General features: G+C 45.1%; 1 protein-coding gene across 5 annotated transcripts in view; it reads right to left on the bottom strand.

The window, feature by feature from the left end:
* Ae2 (anion exchange protein Ae2) overlaps positions 1 to 21,836 on the bottom strand; it is a 33,582-nt gene extending 11,746 nt beyond the window's left edge. The window contains exons 1-2 of one of the 5 annotated variants that reach the window (XM_076908512.1): positions 21,305 to 21,836; positions 7,017 to 7,210 (exon numbers count right to left, since the gene is read on the bottom strand). In XM_076908512.1, the coding sequence (XP_076764627.1) occupies positions 7,017 to 7,073 (57 nt within the window). In that variant the 5' untranslated portion in view covers positions 7,074 to 7,210; positions 21,305 to 21,836. Of the gene's footprint in view, positions 1 to 3,402; positions 3,518 to 7,016; positions 7,211 to 14,886; positions 14,910 to 16,937; positions 17,271 to 21,304 lie in introns of those variants that run through there. The other 4 variants (XM_076908509.1, XM_076908510.1, XM_076908511.1 and 1 more) reach the window with 4 other exon arrangements.
* Positions 21,837 to 26,559: the final 4,723 nt, after the last annotated feature.

Raw genomic sequence — 26,559 nt, 5'->3', positions numbered from 1 at the left:
CCGTGTGTGCCACTTCGTGACGCGTTCCCGCACGTTCGTCTCCCGCGATTCAACCAGTCTATGCGTCCCCGTTCCCTATCGCGGCACATGGAAACGTCTGTGTTCGTAGGGACTACGGATGCATAGGTTTGTATTTGCTTGGGAATGCGTTTATATTTTCTGCGACTGTGGACGTTCGTCTGTGCGACTTTATGAAATGAAATTGGATCGCATGGGTGAAATAGGGAAACGGAGCATTTGAATCGTAATTATACTAGTCGCAGTGTCTTGAAAATGGGTGTTCGCATAGGTAAGGAGGAGTAGTATAATTGGAAAAATATATGAAATATCTTCCGGTGGAATGGTTCCGGAAACGAGTGCACGGAAGAATAGTTGGCCATTGGTCGATGCTGCGGACGCAACAAGTGTCAGTTGGCCGTGAAATTTAGCCCCAGGAGGGGCTCCTCCACGGAGCGACGGAAGTAGACGAGAAGAAACAGGGAACCGCGAGAGGGAGAAAGAAGAAGAGTGGGAAAGAAAGAAGGGATGACGAGGGGTGGCGAACAGTCGCGACGGTTTCTCGCCCAACCAGGGACAGAGGAAGCTCTCAGCTGGTGGTGCAGTTGGCGGAGACGCGGACCGGACCAGCGCAATTTCCCCGAGGCCTAGGTCCTTTATCGACCAAGAACCGATGTTGGCTCGATCTCCTCGGTGATCGAGTCTTCCGCTGATTTCTTCCTGCGCTTCGACTCTTATCTTATCCACTCGCGTGTCTTTATCAATTTTCGACGAGGCCTCCAGAACCGGAAGATTCGTCTTCGACGCATAATTGTGAAACTTTCTAACGATAACCTCGTAACTAGGGGAGCATTCGTATTCGAATGACTTTCGTACACGCGAGGGTATAATAAAAGTTCGACTGGAGCTAGAAATTAGCGAAGCAAATATCGAGGAGAATTCTGACGCCCGTCAAGCTCGTCGCGCTATGAATCGCCAGGAATAAACCGACGTGATTTCTCGCGGCAGCTAATCAAAATCATTGGATGCATTATTAATAGATCGGATCGGGTGCACAGCTGCGAGCTAATGAATAATGAAGTTGACAGACACCGCGACATGAATTATGACTGACCAAAGGACTCGTCCCGTTGTTCTGTCCGAAAGGTTAGCATTATTTCCGGAACAACCCTCTGCCACGCTTTCAGAAGATCGTGCATCGACTGACAACGACTTTGAGAGACACGGAAACGACTGAATAATGGACACAGCGAGCAATTTTCCCGGCTGTATATTTAATCAACATAATATCAACGTGCCTGTTAACCTTCGCGAGCAATGCCAATAACTAGCCTCTAAAGAATTACTGCAATAGAAACGACTTAAACTTTCAGTCGAAACTCCTTTCTTATAGCACACAGTTCGAATGATCCAAGTTTCGCGTTACTTTCGAGACCTCCAACTTTGAAAGGCAATCAAAGGTCTGGAAGGAACAGAAATCGTTGGTACCGCGATAGGAGGAAATTCATAGCCGTTCGTTTCGAGGAAGGGGGTGTAACAAGGGCAACGGTAGCAAGTGGTAAAGGCGGAAAGGTAATGAAAGGGGGTGGTTGGCGGACGTGCGAGGTGGCGCTGCAGCAACGTTATCGGAAAGCGAACGAGAAAAGGAAGGAGAGAGAGCTTTTCCCAGCATCGACCGGGCTTCCTCCTCGAGCGGCGTTCGTTGTGGCTTTGCACACGCTCGCACGCACAGCCCTCGCTTCCTGCCGTGGCGACCTTGAACCTGAACCCACGGACTCGTTTCGCTTCGCTCTGGTTCCCTCTGCTCTGATCTCTCCCAGCGTACCGAAAAGCTTCGGGAAAATCGATGCGACGTTTGTTACTTGTAGCTCTAGGGGGTAGTTCCGTTTCCTTCCCCCCATTCGAACGGCAATCGTTGTACCGTGCGCTTTACTCTTTCAAATTGCAGAGGGCATTCGAGGTGTCCGCGTTCCCACTGAAAAGAATCGCGGTGTTATTAATAGAGTCGAAGAAAGTTTAATCTAGCCCGATAATTGTAACACGCTCGAAGCGAATTCAATTTCTCGCTGGACATCGAGCTGGAATCGATACGGGTGCCATTATCGTGTTCCGATAGGTCAAGTCTGTCGGTTGTCGTCCTCGACGACGCAGTCGATCGCTGGTGACATTAATGGAACGTTCCGAGTTAACGATTGTTAGCGATAAAAGGATGTCTGATAAAAAAAAAAGAAAAAAAATAGAGAAAATGCTTTGTGAGAGTGGTGCAGGAATTTCGATTCCTGCTTTGTCCAGAGTGTTAGTTTTTTCTCTTCCCGAGGTGACTCTTCGAAAGGTCGAGCAGCGTAAAAATATCTTCGATAAGAGTTACGGATTATGGATAATTCATAAACAACCGCGAGCATCTCGAGTCGAAAGCTCGTCGACCCGCTGCCCGTGTTTCGCGGATTAATATTTCCTTTCGTTTCGACGAGCTTTCCTAATTACTGATACTTCGACAGAAGCTCGTAATGTACGTATTTATTCGCTCGTTAATAATCATCAACTGCGGTTAATCTCTTCGTTCTCCTCGCAGCACCTTTCGAGCCCTCTTCCGACTTCTCGTTTCCCATCGGAGACAACGAGAGGCTCGAGCGGCTATTAAAAATAACGTCCCTCCGATGATCCGTGGTCTCATTATCGATTCGACCTTTTCAACCACTTTTTTCGTCAACTTTCTCGCTCTCGTACCGTCTATCGCCACGGTTACAAAGTTCTCAATGACTCACTCCTAGACTGGTGCCATAGTCCAAGCCTTTTTTGCGCCAAATTTTGTTGCTCGTCGAACGACGCGCTTTTCACTTTCGCAACGTCTTGTTGCGAAAAGCTGAGCGATAAAACAGAGAAGCAAAACATTTCCTGGGCTTAAACCTCGCGATAAGGGTGACTCTAAAATGAGAGGGGTTATCGCGGACTGTTTGGAGGTTTTGGAAAAGAACTGGGAGCGGAAAATGTGCGCGGACGTTGGAAGTTACGCTTCTAAGTCAGCTGACGACGTTGAGCTAACCCTTTAAGCCCTCACAGGCAGTTCTTTGGGAGCATCTTCCCAGAATTAGTTCCCTAGACCTTGAACTTCGCCAAGATTCGCGATAATCATAGAGGACCTGCTCGAAAATTGCTCGATGATCTTAAAAGCGTGCGAAATGAGAAAAAACGAAGAAAATATGAACGTCTAACAAGGTTTAGGGTGGTTAACAGAAGAAGTAATTAACGTTTTATTATGCGATGCAACGACTGGCGAATGAAACGGAAACAAGCAGGTTACAACTTTAGCGATGTTGCAAAAGGTTACGAAGGGAAGCTCGGTAAATCGTTCAGCCGCGTCGAAGGCAAGGATGGAGGGATGGAAGAGAAAGAGCAGTCTCTCACCTCGGTGGCAGGCGTAATTGCCATGGAATGGATCTTCCTCCGACAGAGCGACACGCAGCAACATGCTCCCATAAAAGCTGGGGGCCACCTTTTCGTAGACGGTGTCGCGTAATCGACCTTTGTGATACTGCAGCCACGATTGACACCGGTATCGTAATCGAATTTACGGCTTCCGGCCTTGCGTAAGTGCTCGACGGCGCACCGATCCATCCACGAGCGAGTGGAGAACCAGCGAGCAGGCAGGGATGCGGTAACACCGTGGTAAACCCTTTATCGTTCACAGAGTCCCTCACGTTCGAACAATCATCGTAACCGTCGATTAGCGCCGATTACACGATTACTTGGAATCGATAGATCGTCCCTCTCTTCGTTTTCAAGACCGTCTCATGGGGACGTGAGAGTCTCATCATGCGCTAAACGCATCTCAGAAGGAACATCCTATAACATCTGAAACGACGAGGAGAACCATGCGGAACGAATTACTTGCAGCGTGTGCCAAAGAGGAATTATCTTTCGTCTGACGCGAATCAAAAGTTACATATACAAAAGATGGGAATTGTCGTTGGGTATATGTGTAATCGATGCACATCTGCTTGCAATCTCGTGAACTTATGCAACACGAACGAACGTGGTCTCCATCGCTGCCTTCCTCGAGCCAACGAAAGTGGGGATCCAAAATCGAACAGAGTTGCGAGACAATTTGGAAGCTCGCGTTATTCTGCAACATCGGATAGACACGCGACCCACTGAAATTTCAATAATAGATCTTTAAATGCTAATTTTACGGAATATCCTTGGAAACTTAGAGAACGTTACTCATCGTTGAAACAAAGAAACGAAGCTCGTCTGATGATTCAATTTTCATAATTCGTAACGCTTATCAGCACGAAGCTGGTCGATTTGGAAGGCACGCGAGGGTAGCCAGGGTCCGCACGCTCCAACTCCGACATGGATTCGAAAACCGGGACAAGCTCGTGCCCAGGCTGATTGGCCTGATTATTGATAGATCGTAGGTCAACAACCATTTAGCGCGAGTCGCACAGCACCTAAGAGGAGCCTTCTGCCTTGAATCGATCTTAAATCGGAGATTTCTTGGAACGCGAGCTACGTTTGAATTCTCTTTTCCATCTCGTTTCCTCGATTTTCTTTATATATTAGTTCTTGTCAATCGGCTTTGGATTTGTTTGAAGTTTTCGCTTCGTTCGCGAAACTTGGCGACACTCATGGCTCCTCTTCAAAGAGCTTTCAAGGGCGCCACTCATTGCTCGTACAAGTCGTGTCTATTTCTGACGTGACTCGCAAGGGACGAAATGGAAATGGTATCTCACGCTACTTGTTGATCCGATTTGCTTGCTGGCTGCTCTTTACCTTTGGCAATATCTTCGCTGTTTCGAGCGGATGGAATCAGAATATGCCGGGTGATACGACGAGATCGCATTGTGAGACACTTTTTCGAGACTCTTACATTTCCCCAATACGTTTTCCATCCATGTAACTAACTCTAACCGGTGTACGAATTAATGATCACAATGTATTCAGAATTCCTGTTTTTCTTCAAATATTTACACTTCTGAAAGTGCACGCAGACTTTTGTCAGGGGCTCTATTCACGTCCACGGACAATAGATCCACTTGTGCACAAGAGTAGACAGCGAGTGATGACAATGAGCGGATGAAACAATGCGACAACGACGAGACGGAAAGGCAAAATTACAATGTAAATTGAGGATAAACAAAATGTAAAATAACAGTGTATGGAGGATAAAAGGAGCGCGTCGAAATTACTGCTGCTAAGTACTGGAGTACCTCTAGGAATCGCCGTTGCGAATGGCTTCAACTACTTTCAAGAATGTAACGTTAAAGGCAAAAAGAGACGTAAACGTTCTCCGAGTGAATAGCGTCCATAAAGAACTTAATCGTCGTCGTAACTTTCAGTTTTCGGCTTCGAAGCTTCACTCTTTTCCACTGCTTTTTTTCAACAACGTCCCAAAATACCAGTTTCGGCTCGGCTCGACGAAGGAAATGGTGGCGTTGTGTCTCTTTAAGCATGGAACAGACACTTTTCTAAAGATAGTTAGGCGATCGTTCTATTTAAGACCAAGTTCAACCGTATAACACCGTTTACAGCAAATGGCTCGTGAAGAAATTTAGTGCCAGTTGATGACTGAGGATTTACCAATCATTCTCGTAAAATCTCCCTTAAAATTACCTAACGAGACTTCTGTTCGTACAATATCGATGCATTGAAACGCGTGGAACATCTGTCGATCTTCACGGCACCACAACGATCCCTTTAACGACGCCAACCACTATGGTACAACGTGACGAGTTTATCTAAAGTGTAAGCAACCATAGGTGACAAATTAATCAATTCCTCTTTAAACGGGTTGCTTGTAAAGTCGCGACGAACTGAATGTCAAATTGAAAAACTTGATTAAAAATGCAACATCTGCTGAGACCTCTCGATTTCTCCGCTGCAGTTTCATTAGACCCTAGGAAGTAGACCAAAGCAATTCTTATTGTGTCCCACGCGAACGGAATAACGAGCGTAAAACTTTTTAATCCGTCGAGCGACAGCCCTCCACGGGGGGCGAGATCAAGCTGAACTTTGCAATCGTTGCAGAGAAGAATTGTCGTAAACAGAAAAAGAGACGCGCAACTTGAGTCGTTTCACCCTCGAAAAACGGTCGACCTGCTCGATCTCTGCACCCTAAAGAACAACCCGCGTATTTGAAAAAGGACATTCAATTTTCTCGTATGTCTCGCAATTACAAACGGGAACGATTGTTCATCTTCGACGTCCTCGTGGAAACGAGATACGCTGACGGATCATTTGGTATTCATGAATCGCGAATGGCAAATCGAACGGCTGCGAACTATTCGGTTATTACGTAAAACCAAGCCGAAGGCGTATCACACTTTGACGTCGTCGGATTCGTGTTCGTTAACACCCTGGAGAGGAATCTATGCGATGCCACGCGATCAAATGACTGTGGTTAACACTTGTCCTAACGTGCTCCCTGTGCAGCTACCAATTTTGCGTTGTTATTAGATGTCCACGTTTTGATCCGTTGTCGTCAACTCTATCGATCGATTTAAAATTCCAACAGACACTCGTCGAATAACTCCGAGATACCATTATGTAATTGGAATTCGAACGGATAAACAAGCCACGTACGTTTTTTTTCATTTTCTCGAGCTTTTTTTCCTCGTTTAAGAGGAGAGAGACGATTAAACGGAGGATGAGAAATGGTAATAAATTAACGCCGCGGAACATTGCACCGAAAGATTAAACAGAAGCGGCTCGGCTTTGATCAACGGAAGCGTTTTCAAGAACGAGAAATAATTGGATGAACGCTGCCAGTGTATTTCGTGGAATTCGTAGCGGACAGAGAACAATTATGCAACGAATGCAGCATCGATTTTTATAATCGTTTGCAAGGCTCTTGTTTCATAAAATTAATTCAACAGTTATACTTAACGTAAGACAAAGGTTGAGAGAAAGACAGAGGAGACAGCCTGTATGACAACTATACGAGAGGAGCAGCTGGTAGTTGGTGTTTTCTACTCGTTGACGACCCAACAAACACGATCAGAAAAGAGAAATGCACTTACCGATACCCTTTTACCAAAACCAAGGAAGGACAGCTTCCTCTTGGTATTCTCCATCATTCACCGGTCGCGGTAGCTGCTACGGCAGCTATCAGCTTAAGGTGTCGTCTTTTTCCTGGGTGCTCGGCCGATCCTGAGTCGGGACGGCGATGTCCACATGTGGAGGAGTCGCTGAGATGGCAGCTCCGTTCTGCTAGCTGCAAACGTATCATTTGTCAATCAATCTTCGTTAAAAATTACCACGAGCGGCGTTATTTATTTTATTCGAGGTCTCTCTGCCATCTTCGACGCGTATTTAACATCCTTACGCCTGATTCTATACATAAAATGTCGCAAAATATAAAGTATCCTAAAGAGGAGAGTTACGCGCGTTTAATGGAAAATAAGAGCAACCACCCCTTCGCACGATGACAGGTCAAGGGATGCAGTAATAACAGGGAGAGAAAGTGGACGAATCGAAAGGCACGACAGGCAACGAATACAGACCTTTAAATGAAACACTGCAGCTTAACGTCACGGCGACGACGACGTCGACGAGGACGACGATCAAGCAGATTTGCGAGCGAACTCGAGAACACTTGTTCGCGAACTAAGGTTCGTGAAGATCTCTCGAACGACCGAGACGCTATCGGGAAGGAGAGGTGACTCGACGAGAGTGACCGACCGACTGACTTTGTTCGAGGTTACCACCGCCATTAACGGCGCAACATCCGTCCCGAGGAACCGACTCGAACGTTGATAAACAACGTCCTGGCACGGTGTAACAATATTCACGATATAAATGCGCGAAACGCACCGATAAACGTGTGCACGTTCCTCCACTCGTTCAGTTTCTTCATTCGATGACACACCGTCTTGTTTTTTGCCCAATGGATAAGCCGCGTTGTCGAAATACCGGATAAAAATCGAACGAGACTCTTTCTCTTATCTCGAATTGTGTAATTGAATAATTAAAACGAGGTTCACCGGGGCGAGTCGTATCTATATCGCTCTGTCGTCGATAATTTCTCACTCGTCTCTAATTGCATATTCTACAACGTGACGTAACGAAATACCCTGTTCGATTAACCAGGCCCATCACGCGTTCTTAATAATCGCATTTAAATTGCACTTTCGCCGCGTGCTTTTACCGTCGGCTGTTTCCCACATTAGTCATGGGATGATATGCAGAACTTCTCGTTTCCGTTCATTTCTCGATAACCGGCTGCTACCTACGATAGCACTTGGAATACTTGGAAAATTTGTCGCGTTTCAATTAATATACTAACGACAGAAATGTATTATTCTCTATCGAATAAATTATGTCGACTCAAGCCTTTCTGTGACCCGTAACTCCCATGTATATGTTAAAAAATTCATTCCAAACCAGTGTCAGGGAATACCAAAACGAATGCAGCTAATCGACTCTAAAGAATTGAAATACAAGCGCACCGGTGCGTCGCGTCGAAGGGAAAGGTTAACTGCACCGCGTTGCTTGGTCTCGGCTGAACGAGAACAATCGAACGGTGCAGCCTCGCGTTTCGAAACGTGACTCTTCCAAAGGATTATCAGCGGCAAGTATGTCTGGTACGAGCGATACGACATCGCGAATCAGCTGCTTCGACGAATTCGAGTCTCTTCCATCCAACGGCGTTGCGAAACGTCCGAACGGAGGAGAAAGAAAAAACTTCCTCGAAGCTTCGTCTCGCAGGCTCGCTTGATTTACGACGCGTTCCCTTGATTTACGGATATTCTTTAAACGAACCGTTCGTCCCCCTTCCACGGTTCTAATCCGCGCTGTCTATTATTCGGGGACAGATAAATCTCCGGCAGGCAATAAACCGGCGGCGCGGTCAGGGAATCGAAAGCGTCCTCCAAAGCTCCTCGAGCTGGGAGCATTTTTTTTTCTCGTTGCTCGCGGTGTTTCTCATTGCAGTCATCCCGTCGTGTGAACGATACCACCGCGACGAGACGAACAGCTAATCTTCTCAGACAGGAAGAGAACTGCAGAGAACGAAGAATTATCGATAGTCCCGCGTATTGGAGGAAGCATTGAAAAATGACGCGCACCCAAGGATGGAAGACGAGTGACGTTCGCTCCTCCGCGATTCTTTATTTCATTCGTTATGTCAGTTCGAATTAAAAGCGTCACGTAACTCGCACGGTTTTATTTCCCCACAAAACCTGGATCGTCGCCCTTGCGTTAAAAAGTGTATCACCTCCAAAGAGCAACACCGTTCTCCACTCACTTCTCCACGTGCACCAATATTATATTTTAAGATAATTTATATGCACTAGAACCGGGCAGCCGATATCGAACGAGGACCAACGGAAACGAGAGGGAAAACGGCTATTAATCAAGACCGTGAATAATTTTCAATTACACAGAGAGCCGATCTCTCGCGCACGTATTATTTAACGTAATAAATTAGTCGGAAGTGTTCAACCGTTACCGATTAACGAACGAAATCGGCGAACGATTCGCTCGGGTAATGAATTATTCCCGCGTGTGTACTTTTGATACCTGTTCCTGGCACTCGCGATTCTCCAAGCGTAGCTCCAGCCGAGTATTCCAGTCTTCGAACACCAACGGAGCATAATCGCTCTCCTATTGGAGGGACGCGCGAATATATAGCATTGATCGCGCAACGACGTCGAAGAGAGACAATGCCGTCATATTGAGCGACGATTCACAATGAGAATTCATATCTCGCGGTTGAATTCGCTGGTGGAAGATTACGGAATTGCGCTTGTGAACGCTGCCTCAAGTGGCAGGCATCTCGAAGGTGTCACGATGAAAAGATCCCGCGAGACGATCGTTCTATTGTCGCGACACCATCTGGTTGCTGCAAATTGCCTTGTTTTCTTTTCGCCTATCATCGCTCTTTTGTCGATCGCGTCAGCAAGTTACTCGCGATGTCGCGTTACAGTACGATAACGCGAGAATTCAGCTCGCGCTCGCTCAAGTTTCGTATTCACCCCCGTGACTGCGTCGCGTTCCGATCGTTCCTCCGAAGCGGCTACGAATCGGTGCCTTTCTATCGCTTTTATCGCGCAAATACGTTCCAGAGGAATGGAAGCGTGCATCGACGAAGAAATTGCTAAAATTGTCCGTCATATCACGAGACCGTGAACCGATACCAATAAATTCCCAGTTGACGCGAGTTGCCCGAGTGCCAGCAGAACGAAAGCGCTTACCTCGTTCGTTTCGCGATAGAAACTGATTAGACACGCGTATCCATCAGTCGTCGCATAATTCAACCCTGTTTACAGAGCGTGGCTCGTTGCGAGCTCCCGAATCTCTATTATTTCATTCGACTGAAACCTGTTTCCACGGTGCCAGCGCGCGAGTTACCACAGTCAGCCACAAATTAAAACCGTTCTTCCGTTTTCAACTATAACGAGAGAGCTGTATAATTTGCTTTATGAGCTTGATATGCAAATCGACGCGGTCCGAGTCGATCGTAAATTACAATGCCCGCGGCGGATCGTGTTGGAAACTTTGAGGAAAGGATCGAGTCCTGTTAGACTCTGTCGAAATCCTTCTGAAACGCTCCTCTATCTGACGCTACGCCATATTTTCCCGTATCATGTCTCTGGCTTGATTCTTTTAGCCCAGCAAACAGCACGATAACGAACGTTGACTAAAAATAGCTGAGGAACGAAACGAAACTAGTCGTGTGAGAAGGAATTTAATTAGGAAGAGGAGATTAGTCCCCATTTCGAGGGGGATCAGTGATATATCTGTTGTTTAGAGAACGCAAGTTCTCGTGGAACGGGAACATAATATTCGTAAATGATTCACAGCATGTATAATATAGTACGCGGATGAATATGACCCAGTAAGAGCCGATGAATAAGTAAATTCGTATTACGTCCTGGCGTGTATAGCCAAGTTTTATGGTCTACCTCCGTTTTAAATATTCGAGCGTGGCACAAAGCCACGGGGATCGACGGATCGAGCCGAGATCAGCTGATCGCGCTGCGAGTAGACTTCTAATTGCTAGCTTAAGTCCCGTCGACCACCGAACCGCGTAATTTACATCACGTAAGACACGAAGGTCTGCTCATTATCAAACGATCGAACAATTTCGGTGGAGTTCCTGATTCAGCCGTGTGATCGTAGATACAGGCTGGTAAAATCAAGTTTCAACACTGCCACGATCCTTCGATGCTCGTATTGATTCAGTCCAGCCGACGGTTTACTCTCCAAACGGAACAAGATAAGTAAGTTACCAGGAATTAACTAGTCGTCACCTTTTGTCCTTTACGATAGAGGGAGGAATCCGAGAAATGTATTCGAAGGGGGTTGCATCCGAAGACACGAGTGCCTAATATTTTTACGACTCCACGGGAAGTCTTACAACAGACGCGTTAAACTTTCAAGAGTTAAATTAGATTTCTAACGAACACCTATGTACTGTGAAAAATGTTACAGAGCGGGAGATAAAGTTCCCTGCATCGCATCGTAAAAAAAGAGAATCCGCCAAGGATCGTAAATTCGACGGACGTTTACGTCCACTGAACGCCCTATAAAGTTCGCGTTTTAGGGTTGACGAGGTGTGATATCGACGAAGGGACGCGTCTGTGGATTCGGCATACCTTGAGATGGAAGCAGGCGTGGAAAATTTTTCCGTGACTCAACCGAGAACAGAGAAACGCGCGTCTCTCCCGCGGAGAGGCGGACAAGAGAGAGAAAAAAGGCTCGAAAGAAGTAAACTGCCGCGAGTTGGTAAAAGAGAGAACGAAGGATATCCGGAGCGAGCGTACGACGCGTGTGGCGAGAAGAAAGGACGTTGCATGCTCGCGACGCGAGGCACAGATATCGAAGATTTATAAAATCAGGTCGGAAACCTCGGGTCTCCCTGCTTGCATAACCTTGTGCCACAAAAGACACGCTAGAAGAGAAACCAGGCGCGCTCCTTTCTCTCGGTCCGGCTAAAATCGTTTTGTCGCGGTGACTTTTTCTCTGGCCACACGAAGGACCCCCCTGAATCCGATGTTCCAAAAGATATCTGGGAATAATTACAGTGATTCACGAGGGAGTGTGCCATTCGCGCAGCTTCGTTCGACTAATTGACCCCGAAAAGGCACCCCTCTGGGCACTGTCGTAATCGAGGATTTTAGGGCGGAGGGGATCCAACCGTCAGTCACAAGCATTCCAGACAATTATCATAGAAATTAACACGACGTTCTTCTCAGAATCTAATCAACGATTTCTACGTAGGGTAGACGTGAACGTGTCGCTCGAAACGTTATGTCTACAAATATAAATTCGTCACATGCGAAAAGCAAATAAGAAGAGCAAGCATTACCTATGCACTGTCTTTTCAGTGCACGAATTAGCCCTCTGTAGTATCATGCGACTGACCAAGTATTCGTATTTTTATGCTTCTAAAACTTTGTTATTTGCCTGTCTATGATTAGATCGACGATAGAAGCTACGATTAATTAGAATTTCTTCTGTCATGGGAAATAGAGCTGATTATGGAGTACTAATAATATCACTGGATAGAAAGAGAGATAGGGCGGACCATGCGGAGGTACTCTGGTCTAAATAAGTAACATCCTATGTATCGTGGGCGTACAAGGAGAGCCTCGTAAACCCACATATATTTGAGGCTCTTCCGAAAGTGGTTCAGAAAGTAAAAAATAATACCACACCGTTACCATCGTAGTTATATTTATGAATACTCTGTGTACATTTGACGATAAAATTACCGGCATCGCATTGCAAATAAAAAAGCCCAACAACGAATATCGCACGCTCTCTGCTAAAGATAGAAGCCTATTTTTTTCTCATTCTTTGCTTCGCAAACTTCCTTGTATGCTCACGATACATAGCGACCAATCCTACAACAGCATTGCATTCTTTATAGAATACACAATAAGCTGGGGAGGCTAATTGCGAGAAGACATAACTCCAACTCTTCGTATGAATGATGTTAAAAAAGAGAAGAAAAAATGATCGGTCAGAAGGTAAGAGCCTAACGCGATGGAACGTTCGTCGCAGTATGGAATCGTTTCGGTCGAAATAACAACAGAGCGCGGGGACTTAATTGGTCCAATTAGCGGAGCGGCATGGGCGCGATCAACATCGTTATTAAACCGAATGAACGCGTGTATTAGCTGCGGTGAGAAATGCTGGTCACATGGTCGACCATCTTTCGCGCTTTCCACCCTCAATTACCGCGTCCGCGGCGCTCTTAATTCGTCGTCACCGACGCCGTTTAATCGCGTCACATGGTTGCGATCGAGGACACGCGCGTGCACCAAGTTTGAAAACAGTACGGGCGTATGAAACGTCGGATCGCAAATGGAACGGAACGCAACGTGATCGTCAGACAGACGCTTATTCGTCTAAAAGTGTTCTGGTCAGTCGACGACGGCACGTTTCGCTGGCAGAGGACGATTATAGAAACTAGAATAGCTTAGTACAAACCGTGCAGCCGGTCTTTACGTGTACACCAAGTAATAATTAAATGTATACTTCGACGAGCAGATACGTTGAATCATAGAGGTATTGTTTTCTTCGTCCTCTTTAGGTAAAGAAGTATTGTAGATTTATTATATTTAATCGATCGATTGATTTGTTTTGTGATTATATGCACGCGTTTTCCACGTAGTCTGATCTCTGTGTACCTTTGCGTTAGTTATTCTGCAAATAAAAACCAGACTAATGCAAGGCCGTTTTCATTATTTCTCAGTAGGTCATAATCGATTAATTTTACTACTAAAAAATTGAAGGTGGACTTTTAAGTTGGCTTGTCTGAGAAAACAAGAAGAATGTCGACAAAATGTGAATTTCTTCGAACTAATTTCAAGATAAAAGACGGACGGACGAAGCTTCCTGGATAAATCTTTGCAGCTTTTCGTCTTATAAAAAATGCATGAACTCGTGGCTAGCACTAACCGAGGAATGTCAAGATTCTCCCCGTTTACCATAAGCAATAAATCGAGCGTGTCTCCAGCAGATAAATATTTATCGATGAGAATAAACGGAGGGTTTTTGTAATCCCGGCGTCATAAACTATTCAGCACCTCCGAAAAATAGATCATCCGCGTCACTCTGCGTCTCGTCCCGCGCAGACGATGTCGCTTTTGTGTCTTCAAGAGCGTCCTTGACGAAACTCATGTATCTTGCAGCTCACGTGTGCGCAGGTGCTACGAAGGGACTTAACCAACGCGTATTACGGTTACAGCACTTTCCTTCTATTCTCTAGGTTCCCAGACCACGAGCTCCGTATCTAACCAGCAAGGGTAACGAACTGAAATGGTCTAATAAAAATTTCATTTTCCAAAGCTCGACATTTTTATCCTCCTTTCCATCGTTTGCAGCTAACCTTGTACTTTCTTTCCTCCGTTACTTCCCGGTATATTATAGCCAGCACACACACTCTTTCTCTTTTTCTTGTCGTCAAGCGCCAGACATTCCGATTCCCGTAATGGTCCCGAGAGAAAATGTCAACCGTTCCATTTGTTATTCATCCGTTGAATCGACCAGGATTTTCAGTCGAATGAAGGATTAAATTTCGCCTGGAGAACGGAAAAACGAAATGTACGCGGGTCAATTGTGGTAGAGAGAAGAAAAAAGGCGGGATCGTGAGAAGATTAGAGGCGATGACAGAAATATACCATCGAGTCGCGTAGGTCAGGGCTAATCGGTTGATCGTGGACGGCGACGCTTCGCTAACGGAGCAATGCTAAGGGCACTGACAACGGCTAAGGCTAGCATCGATCCGACGTTGTGCAAACACCCTTACTTCCACCTGCCGCTATTCAACCACTGACACATTCGTGTCCCTCCCTTCCGACGCGACAGTATTCATAGTTCTTTTTTCCCCGTCTCGTTAGGAAACGCGGTACTCCATTTTAGTTCAAGGCGGCTTCTTACCTAAGTACGTGCGCGGTACGTTTCATACGTTGCTTGGAATTTCAGAGACATTCTTGAGATATAACAGACGTTCTGTGGAAACGATCCGCTGGAACCTCGCAGCTACCCTCGTTAAAGCCCCGATAGCACACGGATACTGATCCACACCACACTGTTCGCGTCTATTTAAGGTACGCTCGGTATCCACTCGTCTCATGGATCACTGGTCATGAAATAGAGATGTATTCCTATGGAATTCAAAGCGTCGCAACTTTCTTCCTCGGAAGCGGTCGATCAGAATTCGAGTTTTTAAGTCCTAACTGTTTTTAGTCGAATTTTATACTTCGTTTTATTTTTCGTTACACCACACGACGACGAACTCGATGCACAAAAAATGTATTGCCAATCGAATACCCATAGTGCTATCCGTGCAGTTTTTAACTGACGATAAGTGCGCTTGAAATCATCGACCCACCTAACGTAATCCGATTTGAACCATTCAAAGCCAAACGACTGCGAGCGCTCGCGCGTTTCTAAGAGTTGTTCTCGAGGAAATGACTCCCCACTTCTTTAATATTTCCATTTTTCTCAATCGTCCAGACAACGATACCGGTTTCTCTTCGATCGAGATCGAGTGAATAAAAACCGAAGCCGAGCGATAAATCTCCATTGTTAATAAATGCGGCTCATTGAAAGTCGTTTACGAACGACGATCGCACGCAAGCGGGATGGATTTGCATTTCTCGCGCGTCCGATGAATGAAAAGTGTAGCTACCTCCCAGGATACCTTAATAAATCACCCGTTCGAGATGTTACGCGACAGTAAACGAACCCGGTTTTCGCATGCGACGGGAAAGTTGCACCGACGCGGCGTTTCTATGTGTCTCGCTCGAACCACTACCTGCCTTCGGCCCGTCCAAGGGACTCATATCGATCGGTCTGCAGGCTGCTATGACGAATTTTCCTAGAGATACATCTGCTCGTGCTCGTAGAGAGACGCGTGCTACGTTTTCGACGCGAAAATAAAGGCAAATCTATCATCCTCGTTCCAGATGCGGCACTAGTCGGTCTTCCTCGCGTTCCAACTCTCATCAAGTGGATAAAGAAGTCTACGGAATTCCGTCATTCGATCGAAAATAATCGCGAATCGTTAACCGTCATCAACGGCTGTCCATGGCCAGTAAAACGCGTCGTCCTAATCGAGCGCTATCGCGAAAGCCAATATGAGGCGTTTTACACGCGTAATAATACCTGTAAGCGATCGATTCAAGATTCGAATTGCAAATACGGTGCGTCGATAACGCTCGTATAGCTGTCACGTAAATCTCGCGTAACGTTCCCCTCGCTTTTACATTTCTCCGTTTACCTTATTGTCTCTCCAGTCGTCGTGAATCTTAAGAAGCTCGGCTTGTAGCGCGAGGTGTACGATTTAAACTCGAGTTTAAACGCGAATCGCCGAGAATTGTTTCCGTGACTTCGTTCTCTGTTTCCTCTGATTCGAAACGAATGCTCAAGTTCTTTACTTTTCTGTTACATCACGCGATTTTGTTAAGGTATAATAACATTCGATCCCCTTTCCGCTCGCTACTTTCGCCCGTGAAAGCTTACAACTGTTGCTAGCGTGCTCCAATTTCCTGCACGACAATTTCTACCCCGATCGTGGCACTTTCATCGCGACGCAATCGTTTTTGCATCGAAATTTCGTTGCAGACCACAAAACGATATACCCGGTAGTCCCCGAAAGTGTTATGTCGCGGGTAAACAAAAATTCTGTTCGTATCAGGAAGCCGCTTTTAACACATTCCGAGTCGATGATGCATCGAGCGCGTCGAACGAGCGTGTGTAATTTAAGAGATACTGTTCTTCAAACAGTGTACCGCGAGCGTTCCTTTAAAGCCTTAAACTGGTATCAAAAACCCTTCAGAATCATCTCGTTCGAAGAGCCAAAATGGACCACGAAGCAACAACGAGCGTCACGCACGAGAGAATCGAATCGAATCGAAAGGTGGAAGGAAAATCGCGGCGCGTCCCGACACAGCTCGAAAGCCGATCCCTTCGCCACGTAAACTTACCTGGAGAGACGCGGCTCTCCCGTAGCGTTCTCTTTCTCTCCTTTTCTCCCCTTTGCCTATCGATCTAGACGTTTGCAGAAGCGGAACAGGCGGTTGTAGAAGGGGCCATCCATCGGTCCCGGTACGCGCGAGCTCTTCGCGGGCCACCTCGTCGACTACGCGACCGATCGACACGAGTGACACGTAAAGAAGACGGCGACGACGACGACGATGACGGCGACGACGGCACGTCTGACTGAATCGCGAGCAGGGAGCACCGTTCTTTCCCCTTCCCCCAATAGTGCACCGGCAGACACACTCGGTCCATTCTACTTCACCGATGAATCGACTACCTGTGACCAGTCTGCCGATTACCGGCCAGCATCGTCGATCGAGCATCGTTGCATCTCTGTGCGCTCGTGCATCGTTTCGTCCAGTGATGCTCACCTCTCGCCAGTGGTTCTTAAACCGATGATACCGTTGCATTCGAAACGTCCGTGCTAGGGCACAGGACCTAGTCGAGAAAGATCGATGGGTTAAGTACTTAAGTGGAGGGAAGCTCACGAAATTAGAGATGTACGCGTATGCGAAGACGTATGGGGGAGTCGATGTATATTTTAGTAGAGCAGTTAATAAGATGGAATAGCTCGCGAAATGTTATCAGGAATAACACCGTTGGTTTAGCTAGTAATTTAGGGAACCGTGCGCGTGTATAATTCGCGCAAATTTACGCGGATGATAGACTGCAGATGAGAGCGGATGGAAATTGGAAATGTTCCCTTCTACGAGAGACGAGGTAGCCAAATACACCGAGGAACAGTCATTCTCGGCGCTGGTTGCCATTTACCTTTCTTAGGCCTTGAAAAGACCCGTAACAATGTGGCCGCGTTCCCATTTCGAAGGCAATTTTCAAAGGACTGTTTCTAAATAGGCACCGATTCGCCTTTTACTTTTAAGCAGCCGTACACAGGCTGCCCTTGAGACGTTACCTACCTGTCGCGATTTGCCGATTCTGGCCGGGTACGCGACCGGGACCGTGGAATGGAAATATACGAGAAGGTTTTCGAACGGCTAGAAATATCATCGAACGTTGCTATCTCTAAACATCTCTACGATCACGGCTTTTAACGGCTCCCCTGACTAAACACGAAACTTTGGCACCGATTTCGTGCCCGTTTTTATATCGTTACGCGACCTATGGTTTATAGTAAACGCGTTCGTCGTCCGTAGTCCAATACCAACGAGAGGCAACGAAAAGGGTAGATGGCTTTAAAACGTTGAATAAGATTTATACTAAATATGTTCGTGACTCAGAAATTGAATGGTTAATCAGTCTGTAACCTTCTGCTGCCGCGAATATGGCAAGAGTCTAGCCATTGATGCCATCATCGAATTACATGAATCAACATCGGATTACGCGCGAGCAAGTCTTTTCCACACGGTATTTCATAATTTGTCAGCGTTTGGCTCGAATTTTCTCCTATCTGCGAGCCTCGTTTCGATTTGCCGAACGAAATGTATGCGTACAAATACGATACGGTGTATCGCTTCATTAAGATATCCGCGTGACGAGCATTATCAACGTCGAAAGAATCTGGCGTACTGTTCAAAAATGAACTCATTATACGAGATAAGGATAATAAGACAACCGGGTAGAATAAAGTTGCAGACCATTGATTATACCAATTGAATAATTGAGTATTGAGAATGACTGTGAATCGGTGTTACCGTAAAAAAAAAATGATAACTGGAGAACGTAGATAGTCCGTTGAACGTTGGATTATCGCGAGCACACAACCGTGAAAACGTTTTCCCGCTTGCCCGTGAAATTTCTACATGCGTCGTGTGCTGTGACGATAATAAAGACATAATATCTACGGTGCAATAAATCCGGCCTCCTGTCAAACTGATACCAGATATCACTAAACGCGTGGCAACTCGGACAATAGCACGATAAATCAAGTTCGTCCGCGATGAAACCATCAGCTTCCGGGAAATGCAATCAATGTCGAGACGTCTCGCGTGCGAGATATCTAAGCAAAATGTGTCTCGCACGATTTATCCCGTAAATTGATCGAGAGAAACTTTCCCGCAATCAACGAACGAACCCCATGGCGTTCGCTGCGATGATTCATCGAAAGAAAGACCGGATGTCGCGTGCCGGTCTACTTAAATTAAGCTCGATGAAAACGAGATCGTAACTCACGACTGGAACCGGCCACGCGAACGTATGAAGCTTGAATCAAACGAATTACAGTCGATATATAATCGCTCGAGTTCCACGAACGAACATTCTCTCGAGTCGTTCGTTTCAACCCGAACGAACCGTCGAGAACTACCGCGACTGGTTCGAACCGATCGTTCTGCTGGCTCAGGTATACGCGTTTTAAGTACAACGGCAAACATCGTGTCGGGTTAGCTTACGGTACAGGCTCGAAATCGTCTCTCCTCGAATTCTTATTGGTTACTGTTATGCATCGACGTGCTCGAACTTGATTAAACATCAGAATACTGGGCGGGTGCCTCTCTGGCCACCTCGAATCCAGTTGGCCATCGTTGCACAGCGGATGAAACTGCTGTTCGGTGGTCATTAATTCCCGATTGATTATCTCGTGACGCGAACAATTCATTAAGGGGGACATTACGATAGATTGTGGACGCGAGAAGATTATGTCACGTTCAATGTCGCAATTGGATGTACGCGAGGCCCGCAGCTGTTAATTATTAACCAAACGACTCGTTTTTATCGCGGTCATGTATAACTTAATCCCGTCGATTAACTCGGAGTCGATTATGCCACCGGCGGTCTCGAAAACATGCTCGATACGAGCGACTACTTTTCACCGGTTATAAGAGAAGAAACGGTTACTTAATTGACCAACGAATCGTTAATCAGACTAATTATTCGAGCATAATTATTCTCCGAGCAGAATATATTCGTTTATGGACGACAAATGTAATATCAACGAACAGTTTCACGTCCACGGTTTGTATTATGGCCACGAATTCAGCGCCTCGTTTCACCTGCAACGCCAACGAACAAATAAAACGGATGTGTGTCAAAGAGTGGAGAATTCGGAGCCTCACGCTATTCTCAGAAACTTGTACTTCAAACGCGTTTCTTGGATAATTACAACGTTAATTTGGCTTTGAGAATCCGAGTTATCGTCGAGGGCAGATAGACGACGCAACAATACAAAGAGGCAACAAAGGTAAAACTCCCACGAACCAAATTGCTCGCAAAAACATTCCTAATGGCCTAGCTTGTGCGCCACGTCTTACGCTGGTGCAACGGAAGTACCTGTTCACCGGCGACTTCTTCATTTTTCTACAAACATGCAGCGAAGCGTTTCCGGTTAAGCGTCGCTTAAATGATCTTTGCTCCTCCCCTCTCAAGTAGATTTTTTCCCGCACCATGCACGCTCTCGATATCACTTTCGTTTATGCTAACCAATAGTTCTTTCTACATGCAAGGTCATTGGCCACATTGGCTACAGCGTAGGGTCAATCCAAGCCTGGCTTAATGCGCGTTTCTGGAATACCGAATACTTGTCGCAATAATTAATTAAAATGGATTCCAATGGAGGTTCTCAGTCGCGTTAAGAATACGTTAACGTAACGATTCTATAATACACATTTCTTTCTGTGCGCCTTCAAGTGTCGTACTCCAAGTCTTGTGTCACTTTCGCCGAAATGAATTCGGTGCCTACGTTTGCCTGCCACGAGAAAACTGTATTACGTGTCCTATCTATAGATATGCACACGTGCTCACATAGAACGCGTCGCGTCGTCAGGACGTCGGCGCATGTCACGCTTCAAAGTTTGAAAAACAAGTAAAACGGCGTCGTCCTGATGTTTTTTCTTGGACGCAGAAATTCGCAGAAAATATGTTTCGTAACGCGAATGCCACGGAACGTGGTAACAATCGCTCTCTCCTTTACACAAAAGCGCCGTTTATACGCCTACTTGTGTAGAACAATTTCATAACACGCCTATAACCACCGAGGGCAAGAACGAATCGAAACTTCGGAACGACCTGTCGCTCACTTAAACAATCCTATCCTCTGTCTAATAATTTTAAACAATTACGGTGCGCCTCGTAACCCAAAGTATTGATCAACAGCTAACCTAAGCGGCAAACGTTTCGCAGAGACTGGTGTCATTGTACGGTTGTAACAAAGGCTGCCAACGCGAACCGGGCGTTAATGATAAAAAGTAAAATGGCTACGCGATTAGTCACTGATATACATAATCGAGCACGATAATGAAGACCGTTTAGGGCAGATGCAATGGTAAATCAGAATGCTGAGGAATCACCGGAATATTCTAGATTCGATCATGCATACAACCCATCGATCGGTGAAAGAAAAGTCGAAATGTTTACATACCCTTGTTCACGATCGATACGCGTCGAGCCGTTCCTAGAGGTAGCGTGGCCGTCTGGCCCCGATCGACAAAAGATAGATGGTTCGAATGGTTTACCGGTAAATTCTTCGCTGCTTCTAACCAGTAGAACGCATTGTAGTCATTGTTTTCAGCCGGCACTGCGTTGCCAGGAGGGCTGGTATATAGGCTCCGCGTAACAACTTCTCTTTTCGACCGGCACGTACACGCTCGCGTTTCGGAGCAACGTAAAATATTCCTGCACGCGAAAGCACCGTCACTGACGGACTGCTTCCAACTGCACGGCTCGAGCCTCTCTCGACGACGTTTACGACCTCCCTGGGGAAACGTTACTCGGTCTTTCTTTAACGCAACGACCGGTGGACGCAGCGGAACATGAACTGGGGGAACAGAGAGAAAGAAAAGGAAAGAGGAGGAAGGAACGAAATGGAATCAAATTTCTACACCAACCAATCGTAGCGCTCGGCTGGCTGCCGCGCGAAAACCTTCGAACTGGCGTGGGTTTAAAGCCTGCTACGCATTGATGTCCCTCCACGAACTTGCGCCTCTGGTATGGGGTGATATCTGCGCCTGAAATTATATATGTACAATTATTCTTTAGTAAAATATGGCTTGCAGTTGTTAAGGACAAGCAAGAAATGTGCATTTATGTTCGACACACGACTGACACGATTGTACAGGCAATTTACTTGTGGCGGGATAACGGTTAGCATACATAAGTCATAATGGGAAGTCCGTAATCGTTAGTCATAAAATGCATCGGGCATTAATTTAATTTACGCGATGTAGCGACTGTTAGATTCTTCTTCGATCAACGAAACAAATGTATAAATATATACCGATCGATATTCTCGAGAATTTGCATAAATGCATACGAAATTGGCGGATTACGCATAGACAGATGGTTATACATATGTGCATACGTTTACATGCAAATGATAGCGTAGGGAATTGTACGACAATTATGAACAATGGCTCTCGCGTGATCGATTTTTAGCGAAATGTATATATGTACATCGTCGATGAGAAAGGAACTTCGGCCAAGAGATAAATATACGTAAAATTGTTATCGTGAACGAACATGCTTGAACAGACGGAAGTTAAATGAAAAATTTCAACGAAAACCATAAGTAAAAACGGTTTCCTCGAATTCATGAAAAAGTAGTTACTTAGAAAGAGTAATTGTTGACACAGGATAAACGTTTGTTAACGTACATTGCATAAAGAAAGGAAGATTGGAGGAACGTTAGACAGTCAGGCTGGTTGCAAAAAATGTACATTACGTTTATTGATGGTAGCTCGCGAAGCTCCTCGTGAATATCGAATGGATTACAAAGAGGCGCTTGGTTTAAAGGGTCGAGTAACTTATGTCGCAACACGTAATACGATATACGACCGTCAGCAAAGAATCGAATCGTGTTTTTGTTTGCGTTGCTGCTTTTCATTTCTTACGTTTTTCTTTTTTTTTTCGTTTGAAACAAAAAGGAAAATACGTCCGCTAGGGAGATCGCTACGACGTTGCTATCGTATTTGTGTTCTTTCGATTTCTCGCCTTTATCGTTTCTTTTAATTATCCATCCTAAATCTCGATCGATGAGATACGAAAGGATGAAGATTGGCTAGAGTACTGGAGAAGGGTGAGGGGGTGGATACACGAAACGTTAATATTTCTTGATCGACTGATATAGGCGAAATGCTACGTCTTGGTAAGGACAGTGATCGTTTATATTATTACTCTGTGGTAATATATATAATATATATATATACTTCAACGTACAAACTATATCGTACCTTAATAACTTCTAACGCAATGGGTACAGGGATAGTATTTACACAGCCTAGGACCATCTCACACAGTCCAGGATTACCCGATATCGTTACCTTTTCTTTCTTTCTTTCTTTTTGTTTTTTTTTAAGAGGTCCTGGATCTGACCATCGATTGGCCTCTTCATTTTGAATTGAACGTGATAATACGCGATCGTTAACGGTGTGACAAGTATTTTCACATTTCTATCAACTAGTTATCAACATTTATACATAATACAACCAAGTTCCTCGCACGCACGCACTCTCAGCCCAACTCGTAGGATTGCGTAACGTTTTCGCCCTTTTCACTCGATCCTCCTATAACCCGATCAGAAAGATTTATGAATTCGCGTACGCGTTGCCTATACATCAAACAAATCACCGCGCCCGTCTACGCACGGTGTGTGTGTGTGTATAGTGTTTAATGAAAATACTTTCTCGGCAATGAAACGCTCGTTAGAAAAATTCTGGATCGCACTCTCCTTCTCTCTCGATCTGGTTACAGCTCGATAAAAATACTACAGAGACGTACAAATTGTTAAATAGACGTTACGTAAATGTGACGCGAGCCGGTCAAGTGAGGAGAGAATACGATTTCGATTTGTACTTGAAAATCATACGTGTTTCAGCGACAATCATTCGCTCTGCGATGTAAATAATAAATATGCGAACTCGGGATCCTTGTTTTAGTCGGATTCGATAAAAAAATTAGTCGACGCTGCACATTCCTACCGCGATCGGGATGCACCGCTGTGTGGTTCCGGATCTTTTACGCGCGAAGAAACAGCGTGTCGGTCCCGCGGTCCATCGTGCTCTCTGGGGCCTATCATAGTTTCATGTTTCCGAGAGTCTCACCGGTCGGCTACTGTCTAAATAAAATACCGGCGAGTCGACACTTTATTGCGTGCGACAACAATGCGCGGTTCAAGTCAATTCTCGTCGCGTTTCTCCGTGCGTAAAAGCGCAAAGGACGCAAGGTGACATGGCACGATACCCTTAATCATTAAAAGAAATAAAAAAAAAACCAGAAATGGGAACAGATCGATAGAACCGCATTTAAAATCCTTTACACGTGAAACGTTTTACATTTTCTTGCCTGGGAATCTTTCTTTCGTTCGTCACTGTCGACGTGAAACGGCTGAAATGATCGGACCCAATAGAGGGGGACGAAAACTTATCTGCAAATAACGGCGAGCGATGCAACCGTCGGAAATGTAAGACGTGTCGAAGAAAAGGATTCTAATTCGCCTGCTTTCGTACGTATTTACATGGCGCCTGTAAACGAACGCCTAAAGTTTGGGTTAATTAATCGTTATGACCCGTGAATTACACGTATCGCACTAACGAGGCTGTCATCGATGATAGCAATCGTTTGTCGATAGAGTGGCCTCCAATTATGAGGCTCGTATTCGTATTTCAATCGCCGTCTTCGTATTCATCTAGAGAGAGAGAGTTACCTTGTGCGATTAACTCGACAAATAATACAAATTATTTAACTTCGCTGACTTAGATTCGAACGGTTTTGTGCCTCGGACTGCTTCCGAATACGATAATACGATAATCGTCGATCGTTAGCGGGAGAAACATTCCAGAAGGTATTGGATTGTTTAAAAGTAGGCCTTGGTCTTGTTTTAAAAATGATTTCTTCGAATGGAAGGTTTGAGCAGAATTGAACCCGTTGTCGGATCAGATTGGATTGAAAACGGAATCGTGATATGTCTATTTCCATACGAAGCTTCAATACGAGCCCCTTAACGATGCAAACAATTGACAAACTTATTTCGTTTAAATCGCTACGCGTTTCTCGCAATGGTCAATGCACGATGTCCTTGGGACAGTGCATACCTCGTAGTTGTATGCTATCATATTAAAATAAGAATATAAAATTATAAAACTATCAACAAATGTACACGTTAGTAGAAAAAGTTTCGAAAACAATAAAACTTGAAGAGAACGAGGAAGGACGCGATCGACACTCGGGATTGGATTCTCGCCATCGTAAAACTCTGATACGAACAACTATCCAAGGGTCGAATAAAGTATCATCTCTGGTCTGATATAATTTTAACACGTAACAAAATAATAAAATGAAATTAAAAGTGGCCGACGCGAACAATTCCAACACGAAAGTTAACTAGAGCGGTAGCGTTGTCGATCCACGTAGATTGAGCTTTGGTCAAGAGGACCAGTTTACGACGAGAACACGTTTGTGCATAAAAAAGTAGAAACAGAAGTAGAAGAAAGTTGGCGTGTAAATATCTGCCGCGTATGTTCACCGACATTCATAGTTCGAGGGTAACTTTTCTACGCCGACTCCGTGTATCGATCGAAAATCGCAGAGTAAAACGCATCGACGCTACTTGCATTCATCTCACTTTCGTTCGAATTCTTTGTGCTATTGTGATTCTTGTGTCTTTCGTTTAAAATGTTATCCAAAAAGGGTCGTTCTAAATAGTTACTTCGAAATATATAACCATTTGTCACAAACGATCTAAAACCCTGAGATGCGAATTCACTTTAATGTGATTACTCTTTTCTAATGAAAAAATTGGCCAAGTGATCAGGTTTCCGGATGGTTGTATAAAGTGTACCCTCTCAGCACGCAATAAATCGTCTGCTCGATGAATCGCTTTACGTTTTAAAATTATATCTGTTACTTCATATATGTCGCAAAGATAAAACGAACACCGGAGATTTAATGGGCGAGCGTATCAAAAAAATGTCGACTTCTAAGTTCATTGCGTGCTGCAGAATATAATGTAAATACTCTAACGTATAAAAATGCGGTGTTGTGCGCGACGCAGCTAAATACGGAACAAACTCGTCACCGATTTGGAACCACTCGGTCACGCTTCCAAATCGATTCACATGGAAATCGTTATACGATACCAGACAACACAGAAAACTGTACCGAACGTAATTCCATAAAATTAGATGTAGTCAGAGCGACAGCGAACCGTATATATGCTTTCCCTTTCAGCGGCGATACATTAGAAAAACTGTCGACAGATGAGAAACTTTTTACGTTAGAATAGTATGATTACGTTAGCTAATCGTTACTTTACGTGGTAAAAAATCGTGAAGCTACACGAGTCTACGATAAAGTGTATCAAATTCTTTTTTTTCGTTTTTCTCCTTTTAATAGACATATCCAATAGATATCAAGAGAGTTGCGTACAACTGTACGCAGTCCGCGGAATAATTCAGTCCTCCTTGTGAAACTCACCTATTTAAGTTACACTTCTGTTAAAATAACTTCTTCCATCTTTCCACTTGTAAAAAAGCTCACTACCGTTCCGATGTCGTTGATAAATAATGAATGGTACGTGCTGTTCGTCATTCTAGCATTCAGGTAATACGACGTATAAAAGCACGATTTGTCGCGGATACAGCCTGAGCTGTACATTCTTCTCGTGGCAGTCTGACATTCGAA

This window comes from Xylocopa sonorina, chromosome 18 (assembly GCF_050948175.1).
Source record: "Xylocopa sonorina isolate GNS202 chromosome 18, iyXylSono1_principal, whole genome shotgun sequence".
Classification (NCBI taxonomy): Eukaryota; Metazoa; Arthropoda; class Insecta; order Hymenoptera; family Apidae; genus Xylocopa; species Xylocopa sonorina.
This window is presented reverse-complemented; position numbering and strand designations above follow the sequence as displayed.